The 21,648-nt window shown below is 41.0% G+C and overlaps 1 protein-coding gene across 2 annotated transcripts in view; it reads right to left on the bottom strand.

Annotated features, from left to right (window-relative positions):
• Window positions 1-17,890, bottom strand: part of LOC133617175 (TRIO and F-actin-binding protein-like) — a 50,251-nt gene extending 32,361 nt beyond the window's left edge. Inside the window, exons 1-6 of one of the 2 annotated variants that reach the window (XM_061976977.1) lie at window positions 17,826-17,890; window positions 12,063-12,140; window positions 5,705-5,753; window positions 551-619; window positions 356-445; window positions 149-243 (exon numbers count right to left, since the gene is read on the bottom strand). In XM_061976977.1, coding sequence (XP_061832961.1) covers window positions 149-243; window positions 356-445; window positions 551-619; window positions 5,705-5,731 — 281 coding nt within the window. In that variant the 5' untranslated portion in view covers window positions 5,732-5,753; window positions 12,063-12,140; window positions 17,826-17,890. Of the gene's footprint in view, window positions 1-148; window positions 244-355; window positions 446-550; window positions 620-683; window positions 774-5,704; window positions 5,754-12,062; window positions 12,141-17,825 lie in introns of those variants that run through there. The other variant, XM_061976978.1, reaches the window with a different exon arrangement.
• Between the last annotated feature and the right edge of the window lie 3,758 nt (window positions 17,891-21,648).

Below are 21,648 nucleotides of genomic sequence, written 5' to 3' on the forward strand. Positions count from 1 at the left end.
TCAGTCAACCCTCCGAGGGGAATTGTGATATTTTGGGAAGTGGAATGTGATCTAGGCCATGTCAGAGACCTCGCTTTTTAAATTCCACAGACAATTTTTATTATCTATTTTTTTTTACGAGCATTTCCCAGTATGGAGCCCCACTCACCGGGTGTTGTTGTGCACGGCCTGCTTCAGTAACGTCACCCAGTTCTGCCGCGATCTAGAGGTCACTGCAGAGAGAGTGAACACTGCACGCTTTGTCTGGTGTGGGATCAAAAGACAGGGCGAACACACACACACACACACAAACACACACACATTGTTAAACAGGAAGCAGCGAGATGATACATGACGCCAAAATCCAGCACAATACTTGAATCTGGAGGCCGTAGTTGTTGTCCACGTCACAGTCTGACACGGTGACACACGAGGACAGGTCCATCTCTCCTTCCACTTCCTCTGACTGTCGTGCAACAAAATTACGTCATGTTATATGTTCTGTTAAATATAATTTACAGTAAGCAAAAAAAACAAACAACAATGTAAAATGGAGGGTCTTGAATCGTACCTCCTCAGCCTCGGAGTCTCTGTAATACTTCAGCCACGCGTCACTCAGAACAAACCAGCGTTTCTGCCACTGACGAAAAACACAACACAAATGGAATCTGTGTTTTGGCACCAAATGTAGTTTTGTGTGTTACTTGTCAGGTCGCCAAAAAAGTTTCTCAGCTGTGTTCTGTTTGTGGTAATCCCTTGTAATAAACTTGTCCGCCACTTGTGGCAGTAATGACAATATCAAACAAACAGAAGAAGTCTGGAGCTGAGGTCATAGAGAAGTTTCTCAAGTGCAAAAAATATGACTAAAGTGGTGAAGCTGTATTTTTATTTGTGCGTAAATCTTATTGACAGTTTTGTTCAGAAACATATTCATTATTAATTTAGTTCTTTATTCTTATGCAGTATATTTGGTTAGTACCTATTTTCAATTCTTGATTCAACACGATTCTGGCAATGCATTATTTCAGTGTTTTCTTAACCATTGTTGGGCCGCGAGCGCCCCCGAGAGCAGTGGTTCTCAAATGGGGGTACGCGTACCCCTGGGGGTACTTGAAGGTATGCCAAGGGGTACGTGAGATTTTTTTTAAATATTCTAAAAATATCAACAATTCAAAAATCCTTTATAAATATCAATAAAAATTAGGGATGTCCGATAACGGCTTTTTGCAGATATCCGATATTCCGATATTGTCCAACACTTTAATTACCGATACCGATATCAACCGATATATACAGTCGTGGAATTAACACATTATTATGCCTAATTTGGACAACCAGGTATGGTGAAGATATGGTACTTTTTAAAATTTTTTATAAAATAAGATAAATAAATTACAAAACATTTTCTTGAATAAAAAAGAAATTAAAACAATATAAAAACAGTTACATAGAAACTAGTAATGAATGAAAATGAGTAAAATGAAGTGTTAAAGGTTAGTACTATTAGTGGACCAGCAGCACGCACAATCATGTGTGCTTACGGACTGTATCCCTTGCAGACTGTATTGATATATATTGATATATAATGTAGGAACCACAATATTAATAACAGAAAGAAACAACCCTTTTGTGTGAATGAGTGTAAATGGGGAGGGAGGTTTTTGGGTTGGTGCACTAATTGTAAGTGTATCTTGTGTTTTTTATGTTGATTTAATACAAAAAAAAACAAAAACAAAAAAAAAACCGATACCGATAATAAAAAAAAAACGATACCGATAATTTCCAATATTACATTTTAACGCATTTATCAGCCGATAATATCAGCAGGCCGATATTATCGGACATCTCTAATAAAAACCTATCTTTTTTTCCAAATAGTTCAAGAAAGACCACTACAAATGAGCAATATTTTGCACTGTTATACAATTTAATAAATCAGAAACTGATGACATAGTGCTGTATTTTACTTCTTTATCTCTTTTTTTCAACCAAAAATGCTTTGCTCTGATTAGGGGGTACTTGAATTAAAAAAATGTTCACAGGGGGTACATCACTGAAAAAAGGTTGAGAACGACTGCCCTAGAGGCCCCACAAAAAGCTGTGGTCTGTACGGGCCGCCACGGTACTCAGTTGTAGTACACTTTTCCACCACCTGTGGCAGTAATGACAATATCAAACAAACAGAAGAAGTCTAGAGCTGAAGTCCTGGAGAAGTTTCTCAAGTGCAAAAAATATGACTAAAGTGGTGAAGCTGTATTTTATTTGTGCGTCAAAGTTATTGACAGTTTTGTTCAGAAACATTTTCATTATTGATTTAGTTCTTTTGTCCCTTCTTATGCAGTATATTTGGTTAGTACCTATTTTCAATTCTTGATTCAACACGATTCTCGCAATGTATTATTTCAGTGTTTTCTTAACCATTGTTGGGCCGCGAGCGCCCCCTAGAGGCCCGACAAAAAGCTGTGGTCTGTATGGGCCGCCACCGTACTCAGTTGTGTTACACTTTTCCAACACTTGTGGCAGTAATGACAATATCAAACAGAAGAAGTCTGGAGCTGAAGTCATACAGAAGACACTCAAGTGCAGAAAATATGACTAAAGTGGTGAAGCTGTATTTTTATTTGTGCATAAACGTTATTGACCGTTTGGTTCAGAAACCATATTCATTATTAAGTTAGTTCTTTAGTCCCTTCTTATGCAGTATATTTGGTTAGTACCTATTTTCAATTCTTGACTCAACACGATTCTGGCAATGTATTATTTCAGTGTTTTCTTAACCATTGTTGGGCGGCGAGCGCCTCCTAGAGGCCCGACAAAAAGCTGTGGTCTGTATGGGCCGCCACGGTACTCAGTTGTAATACACTTTTCCACCACTTGTGGCAGTAATGACAATATCAAACAGAAGAAGTCTGGAGCTGAAGTCATAGAGAAATTTCTCAAGTGCAAAAAATATGACTAAAGTGGTGAAGTTGTATTTTTATTTGTGCGTAAACGTTATTGACAGTTTTATTCAGAAACATATTCATTATTAATCTACCGTATTTTCCGCACTATAAACCTCCAATTTTCTCAAAAGCTGACAGTGCGCCTTATAATACGGGGCGCCTTATATATGGACCAATATTGAGCCACAACAGGTCTCACAACTACGGGATGCATAACGTAACTCCGGCCTCTACTGTAGCGTCTATTCTATGCGCCTTATAATGCGGTGCACCTTATATATGAACATAGTTTTAAAATAGGCCATTCATTGAAGGTGCGCCTTATAATCCAATGCGCGTTATAGTGCGGAAAATACGGTAGTTCTTTAGTCCCTTCTTATGCAGTATATTTGGTTAGTACCTATTTTCAATTCTTGATTCAACACGATTCTCGCAATGTATTATTCCAGTGTTTTTTTAACGACGCCCCTGCTTATTTCAGCAAGACAATGCCAAGCCGCGTGTTACAACAGCGTGGCTTCATAGTAAAAGAGTGCGGGTACTAGACTGGCCTGCCTGTAGTCCAGACCTGTCTCCCATTGAAAATGTGTGGTGCAAAATGAAGCCTAAAATAGCACAACGGAGACCCCAGACTGTTTACTTAAGCTGTACATCAAGCAAGAATAGGAAATAATTCCACTTCAAAAATGTGTCTCCTCAGTTCCCAAACCTTTACTGAGTGTTGTTAAAAGGAAAAGCCATTTAACACAGTGGTAAAAATGCCCCTCTGACAACTTTTTTGCAATGTGTTGCTGCCATTAAATTTTAAGTTCATGATTATTTGCAAAAAAATAACAAAGTTTCTCAGTGTGAACATGAAATATCTTGTCTTTGCAGTCTATTCAATTGAATATAAGTTGAAAAGGATCTGTTGTATTCTCTTTTTATTTACCATTTACACAACGTGACAACTTCACTACTTTTGGGTTTTGTAATAAATTAATTAATTTGTAACTCTCAATTGGCATTTTATCACATTTCATGCATCATAAATAGCATGGAGCAACATATAGTCTTTAGATCTTTCAAATAAACAAATATAATGTTTACATGACACAATATGGTATATTTACAGGTAAAATATACATTTGATGTATTATTCTGTGGTGATCACTCAATGCATGTTGGGATGATAAATTATAGCTTCATGATTTTTATGAGAGAAAAAAATAAATTGCATAAAAAAAACCATAATGATGTTGAATTTTTTACGTTTTTTTAAACGACAGATATTTACAACACTGAGGATGTTTTGAAAATGATAACATCAAGTGATGTGGAGCAGCTGGGGAAGACGAAGATGACGAATGTTACTTTTTATGTTTGGAAATAACACGATAGATATTTATGTGTCTTGCATTATCTTTTGTTTTGATATAAAAATAACATCAAATTGATATACGGCTGTGTCAAATGTGATATAAATTGAAAATCATATGTGGAAATAGATTTTTGTAAAAAAAAAAAGAAAAAGATTTGTTCAGAAGGATCAATAAAAGCTCCAGGTTCAAATAATAATAATAATAATAATAATAATAATAATAATAATGGTAATAATAATAATAATATTTGGTGGCTTAGGCTTTAAAGCAGAGGTGTCAAAGTGTTTTTTCACTGATCCACATGGCAGTTATGTTTGGCCCCAGAGGGCCGCTTCTAACAGTGAATACTATTATTACACCATTTTTTAATGCATTTTATATATATATATATTTTTCAACTAAAATCTAAAAAAATATGGTAAATTGCAATAATTTCACTTTAAAATGTAGTGTATATTACTGTAAATGGAAGAACAATACTGCTGTTTTTATGGTTAAAAAAAAGGCAGCTCATTTGCCAGAATTTTACTGTAAAATTAAATTGTTGTTTTTTTACTGTAAATTAAAAAAAATGCAATTTTACGGTAACATTTTGGCCCATGAGCTGCCAGTTTAAAAAAAAAAATTTTTTTTTACCACAAATCAACAAGTGTAGATTTTTGGGTGTATTACTGTAAATGCCAAAACGGCACCACAGTTTATTACAGTAAAAAAAAAAGTACTTTTTTTTTCATATAGAGAAAAATGCTGTAAAAACCACAGTAAATTTCACAATTTGACCATGAAATCTATTGCTACTTTTTCATTGCACACTTTGATGGATAACTTGTTTTGAAATCATTAGTATTAGTATTTATTTCTATTTAAATGTTTTGAACGTTTGATCATATACTTTTGCATAAATAGACAATATTTAAGTTAGTTGGAGTACATATATATTTTTTCTGCCAAAATAGAAAGAAAGAATACATTTAGTAAGAAAAGCTACAGTACTTTGTTGATAGATATTATTTTCAGGCTTTCCAGGGCCAAATAAAATGAATTGGCAGGCCACCTAGTGGTTAGAGTGTCCGTCCTGAGATCGGTAGGTTGGGAGTTCAAATCCCGGCCGAGTCATACCAAAGACTATAAAAATGGGACCCATTACCTCCCTGCTTGGCACTCAGCATCAAGGGTTGGAATTGGGGGTTAAATCACCAAAATGATTCCCGGGCGCAGCCACCGCTGCTGCCCACTGCTCCCCTCACCTCCCAGGGGGTGATCAAGGGTGATGGGTCAAATGCAAAGAATAATTTCGCCACACCTAGTGTGTGTGTGACAATCATTGGTACTTTAACTTTAACTTTAACTTTAACACATCTTAAGTTTGAGACCTGTGCTTTAAAGGGTTAAAAAAATTGAAGAAAAACCTATTTGTACCTTGCCGTTTTCGTCCAGTCGAGACATCCAGCCCTGTAGGTGGCAGCACCTGCAGAGGGAGTGTTGAAAAGGAAGAATGAGATTTGATGTGTTGAGGTTTAGAAAAGTACAAATAAATAGTGCATGTCGGCATTAGATAACACTCTTGGTAACAGGACAGAGCTCATTAGAAAATAATGCAAACAACCTTATTTTCTTCACCTGCAGAGACTAGCGTGCAACTACAAACCCCAAAAGCAGTGAAATTGTCACATTGTGTAAATGGTAAATAAAAAGAGAATACAACAAATCCTTTTCAACTTATATTCAATTGAATAGACTGCAAAGACAAGATATTTCATGTTCACACTGAGAAACTTTGTTAGTTTTTGCAAGTATTAGCTCATTTGGAATTAGATGCCTGCAACATGGTTCAAAAAAGCTGGCACAAGTGGCAAAAAATACTGAGAAAGTTGAGGAATACTCATCAAAGACTTATTTGGAACATCCCACAGGTGAACAGGCTAATTGGGAACAGGTGGGTGCCATGATTGGGTATAAAAGCAGCTTCCATGAAATGCTCAGTCATTCACAAACAAGGACGGGGCGAGGGTCACCACTTTGTCAACAAATGCCTGAGCAAATTGTTTAAGAACAACATTTCTCAAGCAGCTATTGCAAGGAATTTAGGGATTTCACCATCTACGCTCCGTAATATCATCGAAAGGTTCAGAGAATCTGGAGAAATCACTGCACGTAAGCCATGATATTACGGACCTTCGATCCCCTGCATCAAAAAGCGACATCCGTGTGTAAAGGATATCACCACATGAGCTCAGGAACACTTCAGAAAACCACTGTCAGTTACTACAGTTGGTCGCTACATCTGTAAGTGCAAGTTAAAACTCTACTACGCAAAGCCAAAGCCATTTATCAACAACACCCAGAAACGCCGCCGGCTTCGCTGGGGCCCGAGCTCATCTAATATGGACTGATGCAAATTAGAAAAGTGTTCTGTGGTCTGACGAGTCCACATTTCAAATTGTTTTTGGAAACTGTGGACGTCGTGTCCTCCGGAACAAAGAAGAGAAGAACCATCCGGATTGTTGGTGGTGTATTAGTGCCCGAGGTATGGGTAACTTACACATCTGTGAAGGCACCATTAAGTATCTTGTCTTTGCAGTCTATTCAATTGAATATAAGTTGAAAAAGGATTTGCAAATCATTGTATTCTCTTTTTATTTACCATTTGCACAACGTGACAACTTCACATGCAAAACACAGCATCTCACATTCAAGCCACCCTTTTGACTACAATATAATTTCTCATGGGTAGGGGTGTAACGGTACGTGTATTTGTATTGAACCATTTCGGTACGGGGGTTTCGGTTCGGTTCGGAGGTGTACCGAACGAGTTTCCACACGAACATACTAAGTAGCCGCCTCCGCTTCCTTCTGCCTCTGTTTCTGTTAGTCCTCTACACACACCCAGCATTGTCCCGCCCACACAACCATCTGATTGGTTACAAACAGAGCGGTAACAGCCAATCAGCAGTGTGTATTCAGAGCGCATGTAGTCAGCGCTTAGCGTTTAGCAGGTAAGCATCATGCAGCGGACTCTCCCCAAATGATAATAAACACCTCCCAGTCAACTACTAGTAACATTACTATGAGCCCATTGATCTTCTACAAATATAAAATGCAGTTCAGCTCACTCGCAGTCCTGGCTTGAGGTGAAGGCTAATTCGCTTTTAGCGTAACGTTAGCTCATTTTGCGGTGTGTGTGTGTGTGTGTGTTACGGACAGCAAAGCCCTGTCTGTCTGTGAGAAAGACAAACATTATTGACCTACAGATAACAACTAAGTTATTTCACTTTACCTTTTTCTGTGTTGAATGAGCTGTGTTGAAGCAGCAAAAAAGGACGTTATGTTAAATGAAGAGTTTATGTCTCTGATAGTTGATATAATAATGTAACTGCATTATTAAAGGGGAACATTATCACCAGACCTATGTAAGCGTCAATATATACCTTGATGTTGCAGAAAAAAAGACCATATATTTTTTTAACCGATTTCCGAACTCTAAATGGGTGAATTTTGGCGAATTAAACGCCTTTCTATTATTCACTCTCGGAGCGATGACGTCACATAGGGAAACAATCCGCCATTTTCTCAAACACCGAGTCAAATCAGCTCTGTTATTTTCCGTTTTTTCGACTGTTTTCCGTACCTTGGAGACATCATGCCTCGTCGGTGTGTTGTCGGAGGGTGTAACAACACGAACAGGGACGGATTCAAGTTGCACCAGTGGCCCAAAGATGCGAAAGTGGCAAGAAATTGGACGTTTGTTCCGCACACTTTACCGACGAAAGCTATGCTACGACAGAGATGGCAAGAATGTGTGGATATCCTGCGACACTCAAAGCAGATGCATTTCCAACGATAAAGTCAAAGAAATCTGCCGCCAGACCCCCATTGAATCTGCCGGAGTGTGTGAGCAATTCAGGGACAAAGGACCTCGGTAGCACGGCAAGCAATGGCAGCAGTTTGTTCCCGCAGACGAGCGAGCTAAACCCCCTGGATGTCTTGGCTCACACCGTCAAGAAAAGAATATCGACCCTAGCTTCCCTGGCCTGCTGACATGAGGGTATGTCTACAGAATAGACATACCGAAGATGATCAAAAGAAGAATATCGACCCTAGCTTCCCTGGTCTGCTGACATCAACTCCAAAACTGGACAGATCAGCTTTCAGGAAAAGAGCGCGGATGAGGGTATGTCTACAGAATATATTAATTGATGAAAATTGGGCTGTCTGCACTCTCAAAGTGCATGTTGTTGCCAAATGTATTTCATATGCTGTAAACCTAGTTCATAGTTGTTAGTTTCCTTTAATGCCAAACAAACACATACCAATCGTTGGTTAGAAGGCGATCGCTGAATTCGTCCTGGCTTTCTCCCGTGTCGCTGGCTGTCGTGTCGTTTTCGTCGGTTTCGCTTGCATACGGTTCAAACCGATATGGCTCAATAGCTTCAGTTTCTTCTTCAATTTCGTTTTCGCTACCTGCCTCTACACTACAACCATCCGTTTCAATACATGCGTAATCTGTTGAATCGCTTAAGCCGCTGAAATCCGAGTTTGAATCCGAGCTAATGTCGCTATACCTTGCTGTTCTTTCCGCCATGTTTGTTTGTGTTGGCATCACTATGTGACGTCACAGGAAAATGGACGGGTGTATATAACGATGGTTAAAATCAGGCACTTTGAAGCTTTTTTTAGGGATATTGCGTGATGGGTAAAATCTTGAAAAAAAACTTCGAGAAATAAAATAAGCCACCGGGAACTGATTTTTAATGGTTTTAACCTTTCTGAAATTGTGATAATGTTCCCCTTTAAGCCTACATGAACTCCATGGTGTTCAGGGATGAATAGTCTCTCCTATTGCTATTGTACTATTTTTTTCAGCTATAGTTACATTAATCATTAGTAATGCAGCAGCCTAGTTTTGAATGGCAGGGTCCCTGCTATCACATGTTGATAAAAATATAACATTTACTTAATAAAAATCAACTTCCCAAATGCTGTAATAAATTAAGCATGTCGAGTTGACTTGAAACTGTTTAATGTTGCACTTTTTATATGTAGAAGAAAAGTTTTGTCATTGTATTTAATCTGAGCAACAACTTGAGGCAGTTTAATGTTGATTATGTGGGCAGAATTATTATAGTGTTTCCAATGTTAAAAGGATAAAGACATTGTTTACAAATTTGGTAAATAAATAACCCAAAAATTTATATTTTGTCGTTTTCTTACTGTACCGAAAATGAACCGAACCGTGACCTCTAAACCGAGGTACCGTATTTTCCGCACTATAAGGCGCACCTAAAAACCACAAATTTTCTCTAAAGCTGACAGTGCGCCTTATAACCCGGTGCGCTTTATTACGATTCATTTTCATAAAGTTTCGATCTCGCAACTTCGGTAAACAGCCGCCATCTTTTTTCCCGGTAGAACAGGAAGCGCTTCTTCTTCTACGCAAGCAACCGCCAAGGAAAGCACCCGCCCCCATAGAACAGGAAGCGCTTCTTCTTCTACTGTAAGCAACCACCCGCCCCCGGAAGAAGAAGAAAAAACGCGCGGATATCACCGTACGTTTCATTTCCTGTTTACATCTGTAAAGACCACAAAATGGCTCCTACAAAGCGACAAGGATCCGGTTCATAAAAAGACGCAATCTCTCCATCCGCACACGGATTACTACCGTATTTCACAGCAACTGATATTCCTGTGAACCGCACTGTGGAACGGGAGCACGTACGGTGAATATTCGCACCACAGGGAATGAGAAGTCATCCTTCACTGTGGTTCTAGCTTGCCATGCTAACTTCCACCCATGGTGATATTCAAAAGGAAGACCTTGCCAAAAGAGACCTTTCCAGCCGGCGTCATCATAAAAGCTAACTCGAAGGGATGGATGGATGAAGAAAAGATGAGCGAGTGGTTAAGGGAAGTTTACGCGAAGAGGCCGGGTGGCTTTTTTCACACAGCTCCGAAGGCGAACACACCTTCACTAAGACGGGCAGACAGCGCCGGACGACATACGCCAACATCTGCCAGTGGATCGTAAATGCCTGGGCAGATATTTCGGTCACAACTGTGGTCCGAGCTTTCCGGAAGGCAGGATTCACAGAACTACTGGACAACAACAGCGACACTGACTCCGATGACTTCGAAGAGACGGAGCCGGCCATTTTGGAACCCACGCTTGCGCAACTTTTCAATTCGGACACCGAAGACGAAGAATTCGAAGGATTTACGAATGAAGAATAACTTCAGAAGGTGAGCGCTATGTTTATTTTGTGTGTTGTGACATTAACGTTCGAGCAACATTATGTTGCTATTGCTCTACACCATTTTGAATTTTACTATGTTTGTGATTGCACATTTGCGTACATTTTGGGACAGAGTTGTTAGAACGCTGGTTTTCAATATATTATTAAAGTTTGACTGAACTATCTGACTGTTTTTTTTGACATTCCCTTTAGCGCAGCGTAGGCGCGGCTTATAATCCGGGGCGGCTTATTGGTGGACAAAGTTATGAAATATGTAATTCATTGAAGGTGCGGCTAATAATCCGGTGCGCCTTATAGTGCGGAAAATACGGTACGTACCGAACCGAAATGTTTGTGTACCGTTACACCCCTACTCATGGGCATACTTGCCAACCCTCCCGGATCTTCCGGGAGACTCCCGAAATTCAGCGCCTCTCCCGAAAACCTCCCGGGACAAATTTTCTCCCGAAAATCTCCCGAAATTCAGGCGGACTCAGGTCCATGAGGACCTGAGTCCGCTAACCCACAATATAACCAGCATACCTGCCCAATCACGTTATAACTGTAGAATGATGGAGGGCGAGTTCTTGGTTTCTTATGTGGGTTTATTGCTAGGCAGTTTCATTAACTTCCTCCCAGCGCGGCAACAACACACAACAACAGCAGTCACGTTTTTGTATACCGTAAAGCAGTTTGTCTGCCGTAAACAGCAATGTTGTGACACTCTTAAACAGGACAATACTGCCATCTAGTGTTATGTTTGTGTATATGTGTAAATAAATGAACACTGAAATTCAAGTATTTATTTATATATATATATATATATATATATATATATAAATAAATAATAAATAAATATATATATATATATATACATCATATATATATATATAATAAAATTAATATATATATATACATATAATAAAATTAATATATATATATATACGTATATATATATATATATATATATATATATATATATATATATGAAATACTTGACTTGGTGAATTCTAGCTGTAAATATACTCCTCCCCTTTTAGCCACGCCCCGACCACGCCCCCTTTCTACCCCGACCACGCCCACCCCCAGCCCCCTCACCCCACCTCCCGAAATTGGAGGTCTCAAGGTTGGCAAGTATGCTCATGGGGCACTTCTAATTCCAATTCCTGGAGAAAAAAAAACAATGCTTGTTGAAAAGTGAGGGCTGCACTCCTTTTTTTGCGACGTTCTGCATAAACATCCCACTAACAATGACATGATACTCACAATGTTGACGGTAACAACGATGTGGGGGCGTGAGGAGAGAGAAAAGGGACAGGCGTGAATAAAATGACATGAGAAAACGTGGCCGCAAAAAAAAAGTTGACATCATTAACGCGTCTTTTTGTGGGTGATTATCCATCATCCCACGCTCGCCGCCGTGAGGCTGCAGCATTCCACATTCCCTTCATGCGGGCAATAAATCAAGCATGTGTGCCCTCAAACTAAAAATGAGGCCTTTTCTTCCACATGCTTTATAAATAGAGAAGTCAAAGAGCTCAGCTCACTTGTGTCTGCCGACTGTCGGGATGCGCTAGCTCCGCCATCTTTGCACGTCTGCGCTCCTCCCGTTGCTTGTTGGCGCTCTTTTGAGGAAGGAACACAATGAAAGAGGGATTTTGTTACTGCTTGTGGCAAACTTGTCCACCATTAAACTTTGCACCTAAAGGCAAACTGGCTCGATGTTTTTTTATATAAATCACTTCTTGGTCTGGTTCCCGGATAGTCCAACCTGGGATTCAGGAGGAACAGTGTGGTTTTGGTCCTGGTCGTGGAACTGTGGACCAGCTCTATACTCTGGGCAGGGTCCTTGAGGGTGCATGGGAGTTTGCCCAACCAGTCTACATGTGCTTTGTGGACTTAGAGAAGGCATTGGACCGTGTCCCTCGGGAAGTCCTGTGGGGAGTGCTCAGAGAGTATGTCTGATTGTGGCGGTCCGCTCCCTGTATGATCAGTGTCAGAGCTTGGTCCGCATTGCCGGCAGTAAGTCGGACACGTTTCCGGTGAGGATTGGACTCCGCCAAGGCTGCCCTTTGTCACACATTCTGTTCTGAACTTTTATGGACAGAATTTCTAGGCGCAGTCAAGGTGTTGAAGCGATCCGGTTTGGTGGCTGCAGGATTAGGTCTCTGCTTTTTGCAGATGATGTGGTCCTGATGGCTTCATCTGGCCAGGATCTTCAGCTCTCACTGGATCGGTTCGCAGCCGAGTGTGAAGTGACTGGGATGAGAATCAGCACCTCCAAGTCCGAGTCCATGGTTCTCACCCGGAAAAGGGTGGAGTGCCATCTCCAGGTTGGGGAGGAGATCTTGCCCCAAGTGGAGGACTTCAAGTACCTCGGAGTCTTGTTCATGAGTGAGGGAAGAGTGGATGGTGAGATCGACAGGCGAATCGGTGCGGCGTCTTCAGTAATGCGGACGCTGTATCGATCCGTTGTGGTGAAGAAGGAGCTGAGCCGGAAGGCAAAGCTCTCAATTTACCGGTCGATCTACGTCATACTTGCCAACCCTCCCGAATTTTCCGGGAGACTCCCGAAATTCAGCGCCTCTCCCGAAAACCTCCCGGGACAAATATTCTCCCGAAAATCTCCCGATTTTCAGCTGGAGGCCACGCCCCCTCCAGCTCCATGCGGACTTGAGTGAGGACAGCCGGGGTGACGGGAGGACAACAGGGTGACAAGAACTAAATCATCCAGACTAGAGATAAATTGTATTATGTTTATCTTACCTAAAAATAAATATATTTATTATTTAAAAAAACAAAAAACTAAATACATTTTTACTATATTTTGCTAAAAACATCAAAATTAATTGTATTTTAATTTGTATTTTATCTGACTCCTTATTACATCCAGCCATAGAATTATACATTAAAATAAATATATTGGAAATAATTTTAAATGATCATAATAATTCATTTAAAATGACCATATTTAATTATTAAAATAATTGCTTGTTTATCAACAACTTTAGCATTTTATTCATTACATTTTGAAGCTCTCAGAAGCCAAGTTATGTTGTATTAAGATTTATTTATGCACGTTTGAAGTATCAATTATCTAAACACAGTTTTGTTTGCATATTTTCAGGATGTAGATGTATATATATATATATATATATATACACAGGTAAAAGCCAGTAAATTAGAATATTTTGAAAAACTTGATTTATTTCAGTAATTGCATTCAAAAGGTGTAACTTGTACATTATATTTATTCATTGCACACAGACTGATGCATTGAAATGTTTATTTCATTTAATTTTGATGATTTGAAGTGGCAACAAATGAAAATCCAAAATTCCGTGTGTCACAAAATTAGAATATTACTTAAGGCTAATACAAAAAAGGGATTTTTAGAAATGTTGGCCAACTGAAAAGTATGAAAATGAAAAATATGAGCATGTACAATACTCAATACTTGGTTGGAGCTCCTTTTGCCTCAATTACTGCGTTAATGCGGCGTGGCATGGAGTCGATGAGTTTCTGGCACTGCTCAGGTGTTATGAGAGCCCAGGTTGCTCTGATAGTGGCCTTCAACTCTTCTGCGTTTTTGGGTCTGGCATTCTGCATCTTCCTTTTCACAATACCCCACAGATTTTCTATGGGGCTAAGGTCAGGGGAGTTGGCGGGCCAATTTAGAACAGAAATACCATGGTCCGTAAACCAGGCACGGGTAGATTTTGCGCTGTGTGCAGGCGCCAAGTCCTGTTGGAACTTGAAATCTCCTTCTCCATAGAGCAGGTCAGCAGCAGGAAGCATTAAGTGCTCTAAAACTTGCTGGTAGACGGCTGCGTTGACCCTGGATCTCAGGAAACAGAGTGGACCGACACCAGCAGATGACATGGCACCCCAAACAATCACTGATGGTGGAAACTTTACACTAGACTTCAGGCAACGTGGATCCTGTGCCTCTCCTGTCTTCCTCCAGACTCTGGGACCTCGATTTCCAAAGGAAATGCAAAATTTGCATGGTTGGGTGATGGTTTGGGGTGCCATGTCATCTGCTGGTGTCGGTCCACTCTGTTTCCTGAGATCCAGGGTCAACGCAGCCGTCTACCAGCAAGTTTTAGAGCACTTCATGCTTCCTGCTGATGACCTGCTCTATGGAGATGGAGATTTCAAGTTCCAACAGGACTTGGCGCCTGCACACAGCGAAAATCTACCCGTGCCTGGTTTACGGACCATGGTATTTCTGTTCTAAATTGGCCCGCCAACTCCCCTGACCTTAGCCCCATAGAAAATCTGTGGGGTATTGTGAAAAGGAAGATGCAGAATGCCAGACCCAAAAACGCAGAAGAGTTGAAGGCCACTATCAGAGCAACCTGGGCTCTCATAACACCTGAGCAGTGCCAGAAACTCATCGACTCCATGCCACGCCGCATTAACGCAGTAATTGAGGCAAAAGGAGCTCCAACCAAGTATTGAGTATTGTACATGCTCATATTTTTCATTTTCATACTTTTCAGTTGGCCAACATTTCTAAAAATCCCTTTTTTGTATTAGCCTTAAGTAATATTCTAATTTTGTGACACACGGAATTTTGGATTTTCATTTGTTGCCACTTCAAATCACCAAAATTAAATGAAATAAACATTTCAATGCATCAGTCTGTGTGCAATGAATAAATATAATGTACAAGTTACACCTTTTGAATGCAATTACTGAAATAAATCAAGTTTTTCAAAATATTCTAATTTACTGGCTTTTACCTGTATATATATATATGTATGAAATACTTGACTTGGTGAATTCTAGCTGTCAATATACTCTCCCCCCCCCTCCCCCGAAATTGGAGGTCTCAAGGTTGGCAAGTATGATCTACGTTCCCATCCTCACCTATGGTCATGAGCTTTGGGTCATGACCGAAAGGACAAGATCACGGGTACAAGCGGCCCAAATGAGTTTCCTCCGCCGGGTGGTGGGTCTCTCCCTTAGAGATAGGGTGAGAAGCTCTGTCATCCGGGAGGAGCTCAAAGTAAAGCCGCTGCTCCTCCACATGGAGAGGAGCCAGATGAGGTGGTTCGGGCATCTGGTCAGGATGCCACCCGTACGCCTCCCTAGGGAGGTGTTTAGGGCACGTCCGACCGGTAGAGGCCACAGGGAAGACCCAGGACACGTTGGGAAGACTATGTCTCCCGGCTGGTCTGGGAACACCTCGGGATCCCCCGGGAAGAGCTGGACGAAGTGGCTGGGGAGAGGGAAGTCTGGGCTTCCCTGCTTAGGCTGCTGCCCCTGCGACCCGACCTCGGATAAGCGGAAGAAGATGGATGGATGGATGGGTCTGGTTCCCCTTTAGTTGTGTTCTTTTATGTCTAAAGATTCCAGTCGCTACGACATATTTAGCATGTTTGTTCCGAGAGCCAACACAGATCTTGGAAAACCAGCTCTCAGATATGCCACTCCATGGTCTTGGAATAACCGGATCTGAGGCTACATGAACTCATCCCTTTGGGGCAATGTCAGGCCATTTTAAAAGATCGAGAAACAGTTTCTATTGGGCATTGCACCATATTTTTCGGACTCTAAGGCGCACTTAAAATCCTTTCATTATCTCAAAACTCAACAGTGCGCCTTATAACCAACCACCTAATGTACGGACTAATTTTGGTTGTGTTTACCGACCTCGAAGCTATTTTATTTTATTTTGTACATGGTGAAATGATTAGTGTGACCAGTAGATGGCAGTCACACATAAGAGATACGTTTAGACTGCAATATGATGGCAGTCACACATAGGAGATACGTGTAGACTGCAATATGATGGCAGTCACACATAAGAGATACGTGTAGACTGCAATATGATGGCAGTCACACATAAGAGATATGTGTAAACTGCAATATGATGGCAGTCACACATAAGAGATACTTGTAGTCTGCAATATGATGGCAGTCACACATAAGAGATACGTGTAGACTGCAATATGATGGCAGTCACACATAAGAGATACGTGTCGACTGCAATATGATGGCAGTCACACATAAGAGATACGTGTAGACTGCAATATGATGGGAGTCACACATAAGAGATACGTGTAGACTGCAATATGATGGCAGTCACACATAAGAGATACGTGTGGCAGTCACACATAAGAGATACGTGTCGACTGCCATATGATGGCAGTCACACATAAGAGATACGTGTAGACTGCAATATGATGGCAGTCACACATAAGAGATACGTGTCGACTGCAATATGATGGCAATCACACATAAGAGATACTTGTAGACTACAATATGATGGCAGTAACACATAAGAGATACGTGTAGACTACAATATGATGGCAGTCACACATAAGAGATACGTGTAGACTACAATATGATGGCAGTCACACATAAGAGATACGTGTAGACTGCAATATGATGGCAGTCACACATAAGAGATATGTGTAGACTACAATATGATGGCAGTCACACATAAGAGATACGTGTAGACTGCAATATGATGGCAGTCACACATAAGAGATACGTGTAGACTACAATATGATGGCAGTCACACATAAGAGATACTTGTAGACTACAATATGATGGCAGTCACACATAAGAGATACGTGGAGACTACAATATGATGGCAGTCACACATAAGAGATACGTGTCGACTGCAATATGATGGCAGTCACACATAAGAGGTACGCGTAGACTGCAATATGATGGCAGTCACACATAAGAGATACGTGTCGACTGCAATATGATGGCAGTCACACATAAGAGATACGTGTAGACTCAAGTAAACAACACCAACATTTGATATGTTCCATTGAAAATATAGAACATTAAGACTTAAAGTCTATCCATCCATCCATTTTCTACCGCTTGTCCCCTTCGGGTCGCTGGGAGTGCAAAGTCGCAGGACATATTTAGCATGTTTGTTCCAAGAGCCAACACAAATCTTGGAAAAACATCTCTCAAATATGCTGCTCCATGGTCTTGGAATAACCTACAGAAGGATCTGAGGTCACGTGAACTCATCCCTTTGGGGGAATTTCAGGCCATTTTAAAAGATCAGGACTTTAAATACAGTGGTTTTTGAGCAAGACCTGGACTAATGTGTTTTACATACTTAAACGGGTTCAATTTGATGTACATATTTTTACAAGTAGATTAAAGGTTTTTAAAAATCACAGTTTTTATGAATCTTCAAGGTCTGAGGGATAATTAGGTCCAGATTGATCAAGTCTATAGTGGTTTTTGACCTAGACCTGGACCGATGTGGTCCTGAAAAGGTTAAATGCGCCTTTATTTGAATACCACATATAGAATCAAGTTAAAGTTACCTGCGCATGAGGAGATGCAGTCCACTGCCTCTGTGATACACCTCCGTTGTCCGAGTCCTTCTTCTCTCTCCTGTCTCTCCCTCGCTCTCTGCCTCTGCCGTCCCACTCAAACTTCCAGTTGTAGAGGTCAGCTTGACCTTGAAGGCTTCAAAACAACATCAAAACATGCAGTTGCCATCAAAAGTGTAAATACACTTGTAAAGAACATCATGTCATGGCTGTTTTCAGTTTCCAATAATTCCTACAACTCTTATTTTTTTGTGATGTACATACTTGTTGGTCACAAAAAAACATTCATGAAGTTTGATTATTTTATGAATTTATTATGGGTCTACTGAAAATGTGCTGGGTCAAAAGTATACATACAACAATGTTAATATTTGCTTACATGTCCCTTGGCAAGTTTACCTGCAATAAGGCGCTTTTGGTAGCCATCCACAAGCTTCTGCTTGAATTTTTGACCACTCCTCTTGACAAAATTGGTGCAGTTCAGCTAAATGTGTTGCTTTTCTGACGTGGACTTGTTTCTTCAGCATTGTCCACACGTTTAAGTCAGGACTTTGGGAAGGCCATTCTAAAACCTTCATTCTAGCCTGATTTAGCCATTCCTTCACCACTTTTGAGGTGTGTTTGGGGTCATTGTCCTGCTGGAACACCCAACTGCGCCCAAGACTCAACCTCCGGGCTGATGATTTTAGCTTGTCCTGAAGAATTTGGAGGTAATCCTCCTTTGTCATTGTTCCATTTACTCTCTGTAAAGCACCAGTTCCATTGACAGCAAAACAGGCCCAGAGCATAATACTACCACCACCATGCTTGACGGTAGGTTTGGTGTTCCTGGGATTAAAGGCCTGACTTTTTCTCCTCCAAATATATTGCTGGGTAATGTGGCCAAACAGCTCCATTTTTTGTTTCATCTGACATCACATGGACACAGATGCGACCATCTGGAGGAAAGTTCTGAATGGCCTTCCCAAAGTCCTGACTTAAACGTGTGGACAATGCTGAAGAAACAAGTCCATGTCAGAAAAGCAACACATTTAGCTGAACTGCACCAATGTTGTCAAGAGGAGTGGTCAAAAATTCTAGCAGAAGCTTGTGGATGGCTACCAAAAGCGCCTTATTGCAGGTAAACTTGCCAAGGGACATGTAAGCAAATATTAACATTGCTGTATGTATACTTTTGACCCTCACATTTTCAGTAGACCCATAATAAGTTCATAAAAGAAGCAAACCTCATGAATGTTTTTTGTGACCAACAAGTATGTGCTCCAATCACTACATCACAAAAAAATTGTAGAAAAGATTGTAAACTCAAGACAGCCATGACATGATGTTCTTTACAAGTGTATGTACACTTTTGACCGCGACTGTACATTCAGATTGATTACCAGCAATCTTTCTGACAATGTCCGTGTATTAGATCTTAAAAATCAGTGGAGAAAAACAAAACCCAATTAAAGCTGCGAGGAGTGTGGAAAGGGACCTTTCTATAGTTCAGGGGTCGGCAACCTTTACCAGTCAAAGAGACATTTTGACCAGTTTCACAAATTAAAGAAAACAATGGGAGCCACAAAATTATTTTGAAATTTAAAATGAAATAACACTGCATACAAAGTTTTTTTTCTTGCTTTGTGCTATGTATAAACCAAGGGTCTCAGACACGCGGCCCACACCTTAATATGAAAATTGAATGTTAGTGCGGCCCGCGGGTTTTATATGAATGGCGCTTGACAGCGTCATACTTGTCAACCCTCCCGATTTTTCCGGCAGACTATGATAGTCAAGGCAACTGTTCTCTCGAACTTGCCGTGATGGTACAGCATTTAGCGCCCACTAAAATCAGCGTGCCGGCCCAGCCACACGTTGTATGGGGCTTCTGCTTGCTCACGTAAGTGACAGCAAGGCATACTTGGTCAACAACCACACAGGTTACACTGACGGTGGCTGTATAAAAAACTTTAACACTCTTACTAATAATGCGCCACACTGTGAACCCACATCAAACAAGAATGACAAACACATTTCGGGTGAACATCCGCACCGTAACACAACATAAACACATTAGAACAAATACCCAGAATCCCATGCAGCCCTAACTCTTCACCTCAACCGACGCACAGATGGGGGGTTGATGTGTGAGGGAGCAGGGTTGGGGTGGGGGCGGGGTTTGGTGGTAGCAGGGGTGTATAATGCAGCCCGGAAGAGTCAGGACTGCATGGGATTCTGGGTATTTGTTCTGTTGTGTTTATGTTGTGTTAAGGTGCAGATGTTCTCCCGGAATGTGTTGTCATTCTTGTTTGGTTTTGGTTCAAAGTGTGGCACATTATTAGTAAGAGTGTTAAAGTTGTTTTAAATGGCCACCGTCAGTGTAACCTGTGTGGCTGTTGACCAAGTATGCCTTGCTGTCACTTACGTGTGCAAGTAGAAGATGCATATAACAAGAGGCTGGGTTGGCACGCTGTTTATACAGATTGTAGAGGGCACTAAATGCTGTACCATCATGGCACGCCCTTATTATTAATGTAAGGGTAAAAATCGAAGAATATTAATCCCGGGAGTTTTCTGCAAGAGGCACTGAAATCCGGAAGTCTCCCGGGAAAATCGGGCGGGGGGGGGGTCGGCAAGTATGCGGCTGAGCCGCATCAGACTGATCAAAGAGCCGCATGCGGCTCCGGAGCCGCGGGTTGCCGACCCCTGCTATAGTTATTCAAGTTTCGTGTTGTTTGCCGAGTCTCAAAAGCTCCGCCCACATGGCGCCATTAGAGCGGATACCAACATGTAGTCATGATCAAACATCGACATTTAACCTTCATGTACGTTACGAAGTATATCCGATCATCCGAAGTGAAGTATTGACAGTTTGATGGCTGATGGCGTGGAACAGTTTCAACCCCCAGGCTCCGCCCACTATGAGTTGTAACGATCATCCCGCACTTCAGGGTGTCATATTCATCATACACCCCTAATATAATCGATGTCCGACCCTATGGAGCGAAGTTATTCAAGTTCCGTGTTGTTTGGCGAGTCTCAAAAGCTCTGCCCACATGGCACCAATAAAGTTGATAACACATAGCCATGATCAAACATCCACTTTTAACCTTTATGTGAGTTCAGAAAGATATCCGATCATCTGAAGCGAAGTATTGACGGTTTGATGGCTGAAGGCGTGGAACAGTTTTCATCACCACTTCAAATAGGTATGAACACGTAGTGACCCATTAGGCACTTTAGGGTGTCACCATTATCGTACACACGCAATATAATGAATGTCTGGCCTTGTGGAGCTGAGTTATTCAAGTTGTGTGTCTTTTGGAGAGTCTCATAGGCTCCGCCCACATGGCACAAAAATTAATTAATATGATCAAACATCAACATTTAACCTTTTATAAGTTAAGATGATATCCGATCATCTGAAGTGAAGAATGGGCAGTTTGTTGGCTGATGGCGTGCAACAGTTCTCATTGCCAGGCTCCGCCCACTACGAATAGGTATGAACAGGTAGTGACCCATCGGGCACTTTAGGGTGTCACCATCACTATTTCTACCAGTTAGGATCAAGATCTGAGTTTGTGGTGCTGAGCTTTTAACATTTTGTGTAAAATGGGCAACAACCAAAGATGGCTAGTTTGGTGCGATGCCACGCCCACATCTTATGGCATAAGACAAATTTGTTCACAACTTATTATCACGTCCATGTATACTATCTGTGATTTTAACCACGACTCATTCAGTCAAAGTCCCTAGGAGGAGTTTGTTAAAGTACGACCCCGTTTTTGAGCCGAAAAATGGCCACAAACCAAAGATGCCTAGTTTGGTGCGA

Source organism: Nerophis lumbriciformis, linkage group LG16 (assembly GCF_033978685.3).
Source record: "Nerophis lumbriciformis linkage group LG16, RoL_Nlum_v2.1, whole genome shotgun sequence".
Taxonomy (NCBI): domain Eukaryota; kingdom Metazoa; phylum Chordata; class Actinopteri; order Syngnathiformes; family Syngnathidae; genus Nerophis; species Nerophis lumbriciformis.